Genomic DNA, 16262 nt, shown 5'->3' with positions numbered 1-16262 from the left:
AAAAAAGATCTATACAAATCCACATCAGAGTTCTGACTCAGATTTTTGATGCAAGCAGCTTGCAAATCTTTAAGAGAACATAGCCTCTTACTGCAATATCTGGACAGTGAGATAGGCTATATCAGGCCAACAAACCTCTAGACTGTCCAAAATCTTGATGCTGTGATGCCCCCCTGTCTGTCAGGGCCCTGAACATCCTTTTCTGTGGTGGAGCCAAGACCCACACACAGCAGTCGAAGTGGGGCCACACCACACTCAGTGGAGCTGGAGGGAGGATCACCTCTTCTGGCCGGCTGGCTGTGCTCAGGGCACCCCAAAATGAGGTTTGCCCTCCTGGCTGCCAGGGCACGCTGCTGGCTCTTGCTGCACCCGCTGCCACCAGCACCCCCAGGTCCCTTTCTCCTGAGCTGCTCCCAGCCACTCGTCGCCCAGCCTGGGCCTGGGATTGCTCCATCCCAGCTGCAGCACCCAGCATTTACCCTTGTAAATTCCATGCCATTGATGGCTGCCCAGTGCTCCGATCCATCTAAATCCATCTGCAAGGCCTCTCTTCCCTCCAGGGAAGTAAACGGCACCTCCCAGGTGATCGGTACCGGGTAGAACCTGCACTTGAAGATGCAGGTACTACACCGGTGTAAATACACCCTGACACTGAACTTCATTCAGGGCTGCTGACAGTGCTAGAGTGTACCAGAAGAACAAAAAAAAAAAACAAACAAAAAAAAAAAACAAAAAACACTCAACTCTTCCTGTTTCTGAGAGCAGAGATGACCAATACGGTGTCATCGAAGCCCGGCTATGAGATACTGAGTGTTTGAAGGCCAGCAGGTTTTGAAAGCTTCATTCTGAAGTCAAGAGAGAAAGAAATAGCTATGGCTTGTATTGTGGTTTTCACAAAGCAACCTGATGCCAATACACACATTTTCCCAGCACCACTATGTGATCAGGAATTATAGTTATATCAAATGAACATATTAAGGATGTAGACCAGGTAAAACATGCCACAAGGAAATACAGGAGTGAGCACATTGTGGCAAGTTTTCACCTGTGTAAGCAAGCATGCCAAACAATACACAGAAGATACCTCTCACAACAACCTCAGCCTGATCAGGCAATAGCTTTGTTATACTTTTGAGTAGAGTTCTGCAAATTAAGTAACAAGTAACACTTTTTCTAGGGTTTACCTGGACATTTAACAAACATCCCTCTACAAGGCAGTAAAGGGTGCCTTGCTCATAGGCTGGGAGATGGAATCTTGCCCTCAAGCTGTACAGCAATAGAGAGATTGCAGTGAGAAATATTAGGCAGAAAGAGAATAAAGTGCTATGCTGGGGGAAAAATAAGAACAGCAATGAAACACTCCACCTTAACAGGGCAGACACAAAGAACTGAAAGGGTTTTGAACACCATTTTCCTTACATTCCCAAGTAAGGAGCATGAAGGTGACCAACACACACACAACCTTAATAAAAGCACACATGTAAATAATCACTTAAACATCTAGCATGTATCCTTTAAAGCATCCAGTTGTTGAAAACATTAAAGCCTTAGCTTTGCACATGTGTATCCAAAAAACACAAACATGATTTTAGTGTACCAACTCAAATGCTCTCCCCTTCTACCAACTTGAGGGGGAAGGCACAAAATTCCTTTCATGCAGTACAGGTATTTTCCCACATAATAGGTCTTAAATCAAGATTTAGAGGATACAGCTGATTTTTTTTTTTTCCCAAAGAGAAATCAAAATGGTGGTTTCACTGATGTGCAAAAAAAAAAAAAAAATTACTTCACAAAACACCAACAAAAAAAGACTTCACATAGAAAGTAATACCTGCAAATTGCAGTAATGATAGTTAGAAGATCTTTACAAGATCTGTCCCAGAAAAAAATAAACTGTTTTTTATCATTGTTCCCATTACAGAAAAAATATTACTGACAGGTGTGCGTACTTTTTGTGAACATTTACTTTCAAAGCTCTAAAGACCCGAGCTTCCTTTTATTCCTCGGGGAATAAAAGCAACTTGAACCCTACTTCCAATGTTCAGATACACTTACTTAAAAATTACACTACTTCACAAGATGCAAACATATAAGCTGTTAAGTTTCAAAAGGCATTTTTAAATTCACACTTTGCAAGTACTTTAGCGTGACTGTACTGGGGATGGAGAACAAACATATCTGTGCACTTTTCAGAAGAATTAAGAAATGTTTCAGCCTTTTTTCTCCAGTGGCCATTGCCTTCAATATTCTTGATGTATTGAAAAGACTTTTCCTTGACATCAAGTCATTTACACAACAGAATCAAAAAGAAGAAAAAGATCAGTGCACGGGTTATTGTCACGCAGCCAATTATAAGATGACTACACATGCTGAACTGAAGCAAGGATTATTCAGTAAAGTTAGGAAAAGTCTATTTTCTGCTTGCTGAGTATTTTTATAATGAGAAGTATATTTGCAATAAATACAAAGCTTGTCTACATCACTTGTAATATGCATGTAATCTAATATAGCTAATGGCACAAACCTGATAAATAAGCAAATTCTGTTGGCTCTTTACAGCATTGCAATAATCTGAGTATCCTGATAATTTTTCATTTGAAGAGACAAACAGACTGCAAATATGAAAGAACATGTCACATCTCACCACTCCTAACTGTTCATTAATATTTATCAGCTAGTAGATTGTACTTCTACAAATCAAGTACACAATACAGTAACTTCCCATTGCTGAACAAGCCACAAACTCATCATTAACAATAGAAAGCTTTAACTCATCCGTGAGCCGCTTGTTAAACAAGTTAACGAACAGGTCAAAGAGTAAAACAAGAATTAGAAATTCAACTTAAACCTTTGCATACAATCTTTCAATACATATATGAAAGCATATAAAAAAGTTCAAGCCTTCAGATCTTATTCTTTTATTCTGAAGTCTTTTTCGAGTATCCTATTAGACAAAAAATGAGGACCCTTCCACCAGGAGTTTCCTGATGTCAGTGTAACAAATACAACATACAGAGGTATTTAAGGTAGGTGGAAATCAGATGTCTGAAATACTAAAGTCTTAATATAAAAAAACTATTTGCCCCAAACCCTGTTTGTTTGTTCTTTTTCCAGCTGAGGGTAAAATCCAGGGTAAGCTATAACTAGAATGGTCTTTTAAAATTCTGTTGAATTTGAACAATTATCTATTCAGGTTCAAAGAAGAAAAAATACCCGTGGTTCAAGCCTGTATTTTTTTTTTTTTTTATCAGAGTTGTTGTATGTGACACAATCTTCACCTCTCACTCAAGAGTGATATCTATTAAAATAACTTTAAAGAAGCCTGTCATTAGCTTATGAGAAGTTATATTCCAGACTTGGTTAAAAAAAAAAAAAAAAAGCAGTAGATCAGAATCAAAATCAATCAAAAAAGAGGCTTCTTGTTAGGAAGTGATAAGAAACGTGCACATTTTTAGGGTTTATAAATTTGAATGCTTTTAGAAGAGTTTCCTGTTGTGGTAACAAATACATTTGATTGAAATAGTTCTCAAACCAAGAAAAAAAACTTTTTTTAAAAAGATTGAAGGACATCCAATCTTCTTTTATGACAATCAATTAAAACCACACATACAAATATTTGGTTAGTTTACAGTATCAAAACAATGAAAAAAAAATCACATGCTAGAAATTATTCCATTAGTTGTTGGAACAAGAAAACACGAATTTAAACTCCTGTGACAAACCAAGGAAACTGTAAATAGCTATTTGTTTATTTACTCAAATGCTTATGGAAAACAATCCTAAATATTGAGCAGGAGTACCGTTACCTAACATTACTGGTAACAAATGCAGTTGTCCAGTAAAGGTGATACTTTTATTTCTATTATTTAAGCTCTTATTTACAGATACCTACAGCTTGGTCAACTTTTTGACTTCTTCCAATGCTGTATTCAGCTCTCCTATTAACATTCCCATCAGAAATTTCAGCACAAGTATTAAAGTTGTTTTAAGACTGATATTAAAGTGAAGGGGAGAAAAATCATTTTATCTATGCTAAGACACATTAGCATAGTTTTCAGATGTTTAATGCCTTGGAAGAATCACACAGAAGAAAAAGACAAACATTTGATTGGGAGTCCTTTATATTGGGAATGCACCTATTTCACTGGAAAAGCCTTTATGTCTGGTCAAGTTTCAGCAAAATTTCAGTTTGCATTTGTTTATGAAAGATGTTTTGAAATGGCAACTACATTTGCTGTTATCAGCAGCTTTTTCTACTGAGCTTTAGACTTAAACAGAACCATCTCAGAATTTTTCCTTCCAGAAACCACAGATTGCTGAGACACAAAGAAACTGAATGCACAAATACTATTGGTATTGATCAAACTCTTACCATCCACCACACAGGCATTAAGTAGTTTGGTGGAGGAAGGGGACAGGTTTGCATGTCCAGGAGAGCAAACACCACACACACAGAATGGCTGGACAGAGAGGCTGGAACCAGGCCTTACAGGTGAGGGAAAGCAAAAATTCAGGGACAAAAATAGAAGCCAAACAGAACTGAGAAAAGAGCTCAAGTAAGGGAAGGTAAACTAGAGCTGGTTGGATAATATAAACAGAAAGACACTGGAATTATAAACCTGCGGAACTGGAAAAGGCAACAAAACAGCGTAGAAAAGCTGGAGAGAGAGAAAGGAAAACAGAGGAAGGGAAAGAGCTGCAAGCTGGAAGAGGTAAGACAGGTCTTAGGGTGAATAACCCTTACAAAGTTCGAATAGAAGTAATTCCCTTCTACACATCCCAATTTATTTATTTATTTTACCTTTTTTATTACTGTGTTCTATCTGTAAGGAACCATGAAACCCACCAGCCACATGTTTATCTTTCTCTTGAGCTCAGCTCATAAAGAGGATGGCAACCTAGCACAATGGATCACTGCTATCAAGTGGCAAAGACTCACTCACATACTGAAGGTTTCCCTATCACTGACAGTCACAGCCATGTGGTGAAGAAAAGCTGCTTGCTGCAAAACTTGATAGGAACCACCAGATGATGAAGGATGGTCTCTCAGTAAAAGCAAGTGTTATCCCGGATATACAGATGTTATTCCTGCCTCTGGTACAATTCCTTTGTGCTGGTAGCTAATGTTTAAGCCAAAAACTTTTCAGATACAAAACTCATTCTGCACTAATTCCTGGGCACTTAACTTGTGATTTTGAGTATTTGCTTACAGCTGCAAATGAAGTCACACGGGCATTTGGAAAGCCCATGTAAAATAAATCAGTTAAAATGGGCTTCGTATTGGGTACTCGATGAAACAGAAACAGACAATCCTTACCTCTCTTCAGCTCAGGTCCCCGTCTTTAAAAATGAGGATATTGCTACTACCAGAATGAATGATTACTCCATATTCAAAGTTGATTTCAGTATTTGAGGAATCAAACTTATACCATTCCTTTTGATAGGAAGAATAACTATCAACAGCTATCTAAAAACTATCTACTGCCAATAACAATGCCTCCTTAGACAACCTATATGTTTCTCCTCATTTCTGAATGCTCTATTAGACAGGGAGCCAGGAGAGCGTACACAAAAAATGGAGAAGTAGTGCAAAGTCCCATCCTATGGGGGAGGAACCACCACAATAAGCTGCAAGATTTGTTTCTTAAAGATAAAGGTGTAGCTCTAGAAGAAGGGTATAGCCTTCCTGTGGGGACATGAGGCCAACCATGTGGCACTGACCAGAGCCAGAGTTGCATGAAGTTGGGACAGAATGTAGTTCACTGGTGCATAAGGCTGAAATAGTGCACATTCAGCTGAGAGATGGAAACCCTTTTCCTGTATCTAATTTCTCATTATGCAAATTGCTTCATTTCTGATGGGTTCCTTCTAGTTGCTATTGTAGTCTACAAGAAAAACATATGACTAAAGAGCATTTCAAGTAACCATACCACTACTGTATCAACGCTTACCCTGTTTCATTTGCGAAACTGACATCCTCTCTATCTCCACCCTTAAACTCGACCAAAATTTCTGAACAAGATTATGGTAACATCCTGACAAATACTTTGTCTCTTTCAGCATTAAAGAACAGAAAGCTAGCTAAGGTAACTTTGAACAAACAATAACAGCAACAAACTGGTTCCTCAGCACTCTGACGACTCCTCTGCTGACAACACTGTGTAGTAGGAGGGGAGGAAATCCAACAGGCATAAAAACAACCAGTCTTGAAACAACTCTTATGTTGGACATAAAACCTGTTTCAAAAGCAACAGAGGGGAGGGAAAGGGTGCAGTTTCCTGGACTCCAGATAGGGATTAAAAAAATATGTCCTGGGCATATCAAGACTTGAAAGGCTCCACTGTGCAAGAACTTCTCACCTCTTTTAGTTGATCAGCACTTCCCCATGATGCCGAGCGCTGATGAGATCTCTTTTCTGCTCCTTCTTCAGCCCAACAGCTAGGTGTCTGGAGAGAAAAAAAAATACATATTGTACTGAATTCCCCACATAAGAAAATTTTTGGCACAAATTACTGGTTTAATCTTTCTGCCATGTCAGTGTCCAGGCATCACACATAAAGAATAAGTATCAGAACTTGATATACCACAGTAACAGTGTCTATAGTAATAAAAATACAAGCATGGATTTTAAGGCTTTGTAAACTTGCATTTACAAAGGATGAAGACAATGAACATTATTGAAGAAAATAGCTGCCTGATAATCACAAAAAAACATTACCTGACTAGTTCCATCTCTGCTTCAGCATCCATTTCTATTTTTCACCCAGTGCAGAGTTAAGAAAACCACAAGAATAAAGTATATAAACACAACCTTAGAAACCAAAAGCCAGTATTTCCTTCTCTCACCTGTGTTCCTTAGTCACTGTGCCATATAATCAATTCCTTACTGCTAACTCTGACTCAGTACACCACTGATTATTTCTGACACTGACCTAAACAGGCAGAAGACCAGGCCTTTTCCAGCCTTGTCTGGAAGCCCAGAAGGCTGGTAACAATCCTTGGATGTCGGAGCTATAAAACTAAACCCTGACTGAGAAGGGTCTAGAAGCCAGATCTGCACCTCCCTCCTGGGTTCGTTCACCACAAGACTTATAAAATTGTGGGCATTCACCAGCACTTCAAAAGATGAGTCAACTGTCTGTCAGAGGACCAATGAGGACAGTTAAAATCCAGAGTGAGTTTGGGGTATGAACAACATAAAAGGGCTAAAAACACAGAAATCCATGAAAACAAAACGTTTTCAGCATTTCCTACTGGTACTAGCTGAACCCTTAACAATGATACTGACTGCAAGAAATAAAACCATGCCACTAAGAACTATGAGAGGTGGTTTTCATGGCTACGGGATCAGGGCAACACCAGAGGATCATGGCAGACACTTTCCCAGGGGCGGTGGCAGCCCACCCCAGCAGTCAGACAGCATCAGGGATCCACCTCTCAACTCTCAACCTCTCAATTATACCAGGGATCCACCTCTCAACCTCTCAATTCATTCTCTTTAGTCTTCATCCCCTCCACACATGGAAGCCTGGGTCCTCCACAGCTTTTCTCTATTGCTTCCTCTCCAGGATGTAGAAATCTCTACAGCACTTGCACATGGAAGTGGCACTTGTCTGGTAAGTAAGGAGGCTTGGCATGGCCTTGGAGAACATCACAATAAGCAACGCCTGGAGCTGCTCGCTCTTGCTGCTCATGGAAGAGGGGTAGGAGCAGCTGCCTGGGGACTGGAGAGTTGAGCCCCACATGCCATTAAGCACTGAATTTTAGTCTCAGGCTGTACATAGGTTGTACCGTTAGGCTGCTGTGGTATTATATGGCCTACAGCCCAGCACCAGCGCCAATGTTTAATGTGTTAAGTCACATGCATATGCCCACGTATCCCATTGCTCTTTTGTGACAGCCCTGCAGTTTCTGCATCTTCTTCTGTTATTTTTATGCCACCAAGAATACTTCCATCAAAGCTGTGTGGGCGACTAGAAAACAAAATGACAACCATTTTGAAAATCAGCTTTTACTGATCCTTTTCCTGCGTGTTCCCAAGAGAAAAAAATTGTTTTTATAAAAAGTTCGGGTTCTGTGTATTGATTATATGACTCTGTAGGTCCAGGGAAGAAGCCATAATGCAGTTATTAAAAAACAAAACAAAACCCAAGAGAAACAAGTTAAAGCAGCTATTTAAAACTACCATAAAAATACATGAGTCACTCAGCCAAGCAATCCACTACTCTTTTCCCTAAAATCAAAGCCTCAGTGCCACACACATGCTACCTATGCGTACATTTACTTGCTCTGCATTTTAATGAAGCTATGTTCTAAATAATTACTTGTTCTTGCAGATTAGGTGCTTACCACCTTCCTGAAATTTCTCAATAGAACAGATTTTTACTACCTTCTCATGTTCCTTAAAGTGTCACCAGTATTTAAGTGGCTTGCACTTTTCTAAAGCACTAAAGAAAATGGGGGTAAAATGATTCCCTTTTTAAAATCGTGAGCTTTCACAATTTATTTTCAGTTTAAATTACTCTTTTCTGGAAGTATTTTTACTATATTCTGAGTGCAGATGTAGACGTACTCTCATGCTATAAAAACAGACAAACTCCAATGCAAAAAGAATTCTTTGAAATTTATGTTCTGAGAATGCTTTCTGAACACATTACTCCATAGTTTGGTGAACAATTCAAGGACAAAGCAGAAACATCCAGAAAGACGGACGTTACCAGGGATCACTACAAACTCACAACCCATCAGCTACAGCATAATAAACAGAACAGAAAAGACACTGAGTGACTAAGGAGTGCAAGTTTCTCAACAAATAGAAAGACTTAAAATAAAAACATAGGTAGTGAGAACATGCTAGAATTTTTTAAAGCACAGATATTGATCCAAATAGGAAGGACAAAAACTAATAGCAACACAAAAAAATTAATCAACAACACTGGTGACTGTTACTAAAGAAGTAGAAATGTTTACATTGCAGCTGATTTAATCAGAATTCTGAATAACAAATATATAACATCCATTCACTTAACACCAGATTTTGTACTGCCTCAAATATCCTTTGACAGGCTCTTCCACTCAGATACTGTCCCTTGAGACAAGGATTGCACATAGCTGATTTCAATCTCTGGAAAATTGAGTCAAGTCACAACCTTTCAAAATATACATACAAGTATCAAGATACAGGGGGGGCAGACTGTGCCCCTCACATTTATGTGCAGAATTAGGTTACACAGACTGTATGATGTTCTTAGCATAGTGCTGAACTCAAGCAATGTTGTATTAATGCTCTATTTTTAATCAGGTGGGGAAAAAAATCAAAAAAATAACATAAGCAGTTGCTAGACTATTATAGCAAGCCAGTCTCTTCTTTAAACTCTATGAATTGCTGCATCTAATATATTGTAACCTACACTATATGAAAATAAGTTCTACTTTTGTAACCCCAAAGCCTTATATTCAATCAAAACTTTATAATCAATCAAAAACAGAAAAAATAAAAAACCCTTGTCACATTCGAACAGGAATTCTTTTTTGTACATTTAGTTGATACAGAAGCACCTCATATCTCATTTGAATGTTGCAATTTACATCACAAATAAGATGGGGTTGTATAGAACCCTTGATATGCCACATTTCCTGAAAGTTGTTCTCCTAGCTTTATTTACCATTTCTGCGAACTGTGTTCATGGAATCTTCTATTTTATATAAGCTGCTGTAAAGCGTACTCCCCATGTGTTAAACATCCAAACCAAAACAGAGTAAAAGAAAAAAACTCAAGAGTATTTGAAGATAAATTTCTTAATCACAATAGATGAAAGCAAAATTGCTGCACCTCAAGTCAGAAACAAAATAAGAGGTCATGGGTACTGTCTCTGAATCTGGCAATGCCATTTCAGAGTTGAAATAAATTTATTATATTAATTATGAACTAAGTAGGATTTTTCCTACAAGTTTATGTGATGAAACTAAGATTTAAAACACTTCAGGGCAAGAATCTAGAAAGCATTAAGCAATGCATGTTTCAACTTTAAGAGGAAAGTCACTTATATTTTGAAGCACAGAGGCTTATGGTCCCCGTCTGTTGACACAATGCTTAAAGCATGTGCACAGGATAGGGCGCGCTGAGAACACCACATCTGGTTGCTCTCCTCAGTCCTAATGTAAATCACAATTACCATTGTTCTAACTCATCCAACCTTGCAGAGATTAGCATTTCTTCCAAAGCATTTGGTAATTCTGCCTTGATTTTCCATCCATATCAGGGATATACACCTACATTCTTTCCACTTCATTTAAATCAGAATAACCGCATGGAGTACCAACCTACCTAAACCTAAAATAAGACTGAATTACTCTAAATTTCTCATTTTATTGCCACCCCTTGGTTTTAATTACTATATCTATCTTGCATCCCAGATGAACTAGTTTTGGGGGATGCATGCAAAGATTAAGAACAAGTCTCCATTTTACAATGGAGTTGCTAATGTTTTTGAAGAATTTCCATGCTCAAAAGAAATGTAACAATAGCACTAGAAGATAAAGTCAAATCAGTGTTTACATATTTCTAAAGCATTCAAATCTAGAGATTTACAAAAAGAAATGTCCTAAAGAGTTAGAAATTAACTCAATTGTAGGTGACTCCTCTTAAATATTTGAGAGGTTAAGAAAAAGTCAGAATGATAAATTCATAGCTATGTAACAAGTATCCTTGTCCTTGTTACCTCCCCCCAAAGTATTTTGTTAAATAACATGAGAATAATGGTAACTGATAAACCAATTCAGAAAAGCTCCATGTAATTCAGCCTCATGGTTTATGTCGCCTATTTTTAACAAACAAAATCTCTACACAGAAGAAAACAAAAACTTTATCTAGGGTAGTAATGACAGGTAACTAATTACCTTAAAGCCTTGACCTACATGGAAGAAAAACATTTTACTCCAGCATTCCAGCTTAACTCTCTAATCTAAAGAGTAGTGGAGTAAAAATTCTGAAACGCGTTTTTGCAAACTTTCTTCATTGCTGTTTGCGTAATATGTAATTGTCATGCAGAATGAAAAAAGGCATATCCAAGCATCTTGGAATCCAGTTAAAAAAGGGGGAGGAATCACTGAATCATATACCACTTGGACATTTGGTGTTTTTTTGGTTGTATTATTCAGATTGAGAAAGATCAGATTGATTCATTTTAACTGGCAATATATTTGTTATGACATCAGCATCATATGTTTATCCCTAGCCTCCCTTTTTTATTTTTCTAAAAATGTTTTCAATGATTTAACTACTGCCAAATAATTACATTAATAAACTATGACAACTACCCAACTGTTTCTGGGGATTCTGTGGTTAGGCATAACCATTTCAACACAGAATTACTCCTCAAAGGTGGTGGTGGGGGGGAATTTCTTACATCTATAGCACACAGGAGAATTATACAAAGTTGCTCAATCAACGCCCCCAGCCCTGACAGAAGAAACATGGAATGAAGCTATAGTGAATTTTAAATAGTTTTAAATGGAAATTTTAACTTTACCAAAAAGAAGAGGGAAGTAGGACAGCAGAAGAATTTGGGAAAGTCAACACAAGGTACATCAACATGGGCAGTAACATTTTATAGCAGTAAATTTATTTGCATTTCTGATTTTTTGAAGTACTAAAACATTTTATTTAGTACTATTTATTTATAACATTTGTAATGGTACTAAATAATAGTTGATTATCTAAAAATATACTGCTCCCTGAAGATCAGCTAGTTGTATACATATACACACAAAGGTACAGGAATTCTGAGACATTTGGAATTGCATAAATATCACGAATATATGAATTGTAGCATATTTTTCTAAAAGCAAATACAAACCTCACTCCTCTTCAGTGCTTTCTGTCAAAACACTCGAGGTAGGAGCAATATGAACGATAGTTACTATTCTCCAAAATGCAACAGAAATTAAAACAATAAAATTGTTCCTCTGTTTAAATAAGGTGCTATTGAGAACTCTTTAGAACACTGGCTTAATTTTAGAGAAAGGAGAAATATTTTATTCATGAGCATATGCAGGTTTAAAGAATTGCAATAGAAGTCATTAATGGTTCATCTAATCACAGTGACGACCAGAATATGACCTTTTTATTTTTATTATTTTAACTAGAAAAATTCTGAGGAACTTGGAACAGCCATAATCACCACCTTCATGAAACTGCACAAAATCGAGATTTAAAATTAAGGTTTGATTAGGGAAAATAAGTACCCTTGAAAGAAGAGTAATTATTCCACCTACAAAAGTTATACTGATAATTTTGTTCATGGGTTTAGAAGTCAATCAAGAATTTATTCTCCAATGAAATATGATCATACAAAAAATGGGGTTTATTGATTTTCATTATCTTGTTTTATTGATTTTGTTTGTTATCATCTTCCATTCTGCTGAACTACCAAGTATTATTATTTTTAGCTGCTGAAAATTATATGAACTCCCTTGAGCTGAAGCGTTACTTAGCCAAGAAACATGAAGTAGAAGTACTTGTGCTGGTACTCACATAGAGAGCAAGATTTTAATTTAATTTGCCATGCATGCACTCTATCAACAACTGGGACCTCATCCTTGGTCCTTGAAAGTAACCGAAACAAAAACATAACCAAAACTCAGTAATGGTTTATGAGTAAGTTCCATCATAAGCCTTCACACTGAGCATTTTACATATAAAAAGCTGAAAGTTGCCATGCCCAATGCTTATTACATTTTAACTACTCAGGACTGCATGGGTTGAAAAAATGTGTATTTATATATCCAACTTAAACTGCTAAATGTTTGTGTTGTTTTTTTTTTTTAATATATGCATAATTTGAATAAACAGACAGTGAACAATTAATTCCTCATTAGAAGACAACCACACAAATCCAAACTAAGAATAAAGGTGGAGACCTTTATTTGAAATAATCCTTCACCTTTTAATGACCACAATATTACCCTTCCTCTTTTTTTCCATTTGATTATGTTGAAAAGGTAAAACATTGTCCTTTCCTGAGCTTTGTTTCTGAAAGAGGCCAAGGGTGGCAGCCAACAGGTCAAATAACCCAAACACTTACTTTCAACTCAACAGGAAAGCAATTTAACTGCCAAATGTGCAGAGCTCATGTATAATAGAAACAAACAAAACTTGTTCTATAACAAGTTTGTTTCTGTTTTCTGTAACTATTGAAAAGGTTTGTGAATGCTTAAATATTCCAAATATTCCATTCATAACAGCATTTGTAAAGTCTGATATTCTGAGAGAAGGGTTAAGAAATATAGTATCTATGAAGCATGCCATAGATAGAAGTGAAGATGAATAGAAATTAGTTTTAAAAAAAAAAAAAATCAGTCTGTAGTGAAATGAAGGCACCTTGGGAAAAAATCCACAATTAACAGCTTTTTAGGTAAATCTTTCATGATTGCTTATTCGTCTTTGCTAAAACTGGTTGGCTGGTTTCAAAATGAATGAGTAGAATATGAAGATGGTATTTTCTTAAAGGATCCAATCACAGTTTCCTGTAAAACCTAACTTTCTTAGCACAAATTTTACTCATTTTATTCCCAAATTTGTTACACAGAACTTCTGGATCATACTACAGCTAAGAAACACATACAACTAATAGCTCTCCAAAACCTACAAAAGCAATACAAGCTTTAGAGAATTCAGACTTTTTTTTTCCTTTTCTAATCTTTCTATCCTTATTTTTCCTGTCAGAAGACTTTCTGCACCACGTTACAGTACACTTCAAAGAGATGTGCAAAATTATTTATACATTCTAACTTGTCATGTGAAATTCGGTATTACACAAAAGACTAAAACCTCATTTTAAAGAGCTGCTGCATTTGCTCTAAGCAGAGGCGACAGAATGGGCAGAATGTAACAAATTAGTGGAAACAGAAAATTAACCAAAAACTATATATCTACAGGTAAAGTTACCACAGGAAAAAATCTTTGATATCTAAAAGGTGTCACATAAATTGTAAGCTTCCATGAAGAAAAATATTAACGGCACAATAGAGTTACAAGCAAAAGTGAGGGTGACAGAAGTATCTATCGTTTTTTCTTTGCAGGACACCCATGGTAACAATGCACCAGAATCACGGCACAAGAGCTAGACAACTGACGTAACCATCGCTACAGGGCCTCTTGACTAAAAATACAACCGAAGACAGTTTCTTGTATTTTTCAACTGTAGTTCAGAATACGGAGACTAAGATGACTTACCCTAACAACATTACTGGAAAACTAAGAGCATGACTTATTTGCTAGGAATGAGGTTTTTCAGAATTATGTGCTTTGTTTTTTTTTGTTTTGTTTGTTTTTTTTTAAACCTGTTTGATGGCGATCGTTTCTGTGGGCAACAAGCCCAATGTAAGGAGGACTTGGGCAAGCAACAGCATTCACTTTCCCAGCCAAAGAGTGCTAGAGCAATAGGAATGCCACAGCAGCCTACCTGCCAGAGGATCCTACTAAGGACAGAGCCCTCAGGAGAATCCAGGAGTACTGGGACAATCTCAGCAGCCTTCCCTTTGCAGCTGGTGTAAGGCTCTCATTCTGATGTCTGGCTTCAAGAAGTAAATCTTCCACAGAGCATTTTTATTCATCTTTCTTGCTACTAAGCAGAAGGTACATCTCAAGACTGCACCGTATGCTTTCTCTTCTTCAGTTCCCTCTAGTGACACGTTGATCAATTCTTCTCAACAGTGACCTCACTCCTCACCCCCCCCCCAACTTTTTAAGACCCATGGATTTATTACAATTTAATAAAATCTTTAGTTTGACAGCCACTACTATTATGTTTTAAGTAACAGTCAGCACAATTTTGCATATAGCAGCTTCAAAATGACCAGATACAAGTCTAAGATTTAAACCTGTTTATTCAGCATCAATAGACCTGCCCACAGAGAAAATTTTTAACAAACGCTTTATAAAAGCATAAAAATATTAACTATCAGTTGCGTAACGTTACTGAACTGATGCTAACCGATTAAGACTACTGTACCCTATTTTTAGGGCTTCATGTTTATTATAAAGTGAAACCACATTTCTTTGGAATTGAGTGGAGCTTAGGTTCCAAATCAGGTGATAAAAGTATTACCAGAAAGACATTAATTATATGAAACATCTGTTATGTTGTCTTATGGCTTTTACCTGAGTAGATTTATCTTTCATACATGATGGGTAGTGTACGTGGGGATCACGTGGCCACTGTCCTGTGAGGTAAGGTCCTGTAATTGTGTCCAAAGAAGAAGTTCGCCTTATGGTACCAGAAGTTCTGATTTGCTGGGATTTTGGCCTGTCCACTGTGGAAAACCAGAGCAAAATCAACAAAAAAAAAAGTCAGGCTACATTTGTCGTGAAATGTTAAAAGCTAGCTATGACAGACAATGGCTAGAACATATCAGAAATCTTTGTCTAAATGCTAAGCTGAAAAGAATGTCATTACATCAAAGCAGATAACATCAGACAACAGAAAAATACAAAAGCTAAAACTTAGCTACAAAATCCAACAACACTTGATGTGTCCATATCTGCAAAGAACAAGGCTACTTACTTGATACATTTTCATCAACAAAGAACATAAAGCAAACTTAAACATGTTGATGATGCTACTTAGGAAAGCCAGATATTTAGAATAAGAAAGCATAACATTGTATCCGTTCAGGTTTTTATTTATTTATTTTGAAGTCAGCTTGCTCAGCTTTACAAATACTAAAACAAATCCTGGCAAAAATGATTCTTAAGAGAACACGCATCAGATTTCTTGCTCTCATGTCTCTCATTCCATATTGTTTACAATATCCCAATACAGGCCTCAGCAAGCTGAAGTGTGTGACTGTGTACTTCTCCCTGACACAGCTCAGGTCAAGGCAGCTGCTGTGTTTGCCTTCACTCATCACAGTACCTGCAATCTTTGGCTCCTCCCTGCATTTCTCTCCCCATACACCTAGATCATGGAACACTTCTACATGCATTTGGAAAGCAGAAAGGCGGGTGATTCATGAGATCGCTCTTTCCCACATCAGTTTATGGCATGCTCTCTGGATCGTCTAGCTTTGTCCTTTAGGCAAAATTACTTCATATATTCATTTTCAAGGCTTTACATAAGCCAGTCTAAGCCCTATATTATAGCTACTGTCTATCTTGCTCACCCCACTAAAATAAGTTTGCAAGTGAAATTACTTTCAAAATAGTCACGTGCTATGCCCTGATCTAACCCACCAAAATCCTGTTCACTGCTCAGAACTTG

The 16262-nt window shown here is 37.2% G+C and overlaps 1 protein-coding gene across 4 annotated transcripts in view; it reads right to left on the bottom strand.

Moving 5' to 3' along the window:
* The window catches only part of GLCCI1 (glucocorticoid induced 1), a 55476-nt gene that overhangs the window by 21192 nt on the left and 18022 nt on the right, over positions 1 to 16262 (bottom strand). For all 4 annotated transcript variants that reach the window (XM_084508009.1, XM_084508010.1, XM_084508007.1 and 1 more), the window contains exons 2-3: positions 15164 to 15315; positions 6360 to 6446 (exon numbers count right to left, since the gene is read on the bottom strand). In XM_084508009.1, coding sequence (XP_084364135.1) covers positions 6360 to 6446; positions 15164 to 15315 — 239 coding nt within the window. The remainder of the gene's footprint in view (positions 1 to 6359; positions 6447 to 15163; positions 15316 to 16262) is intronic.

The sequence above is a fragment of the Aythya ferina genome, assembly GCF_964211825.1.
Source record: "Aythya ferina genome assembly, chromosome: 2".
NCBI lineage: Eukaryota > Metazoa > Chordata > Aves > Anseriformes > Anatidae > Aythya > Aythya ferina.
This window is presented reverse-complemented; position numbering and strand designations above follow the sequence as displayed.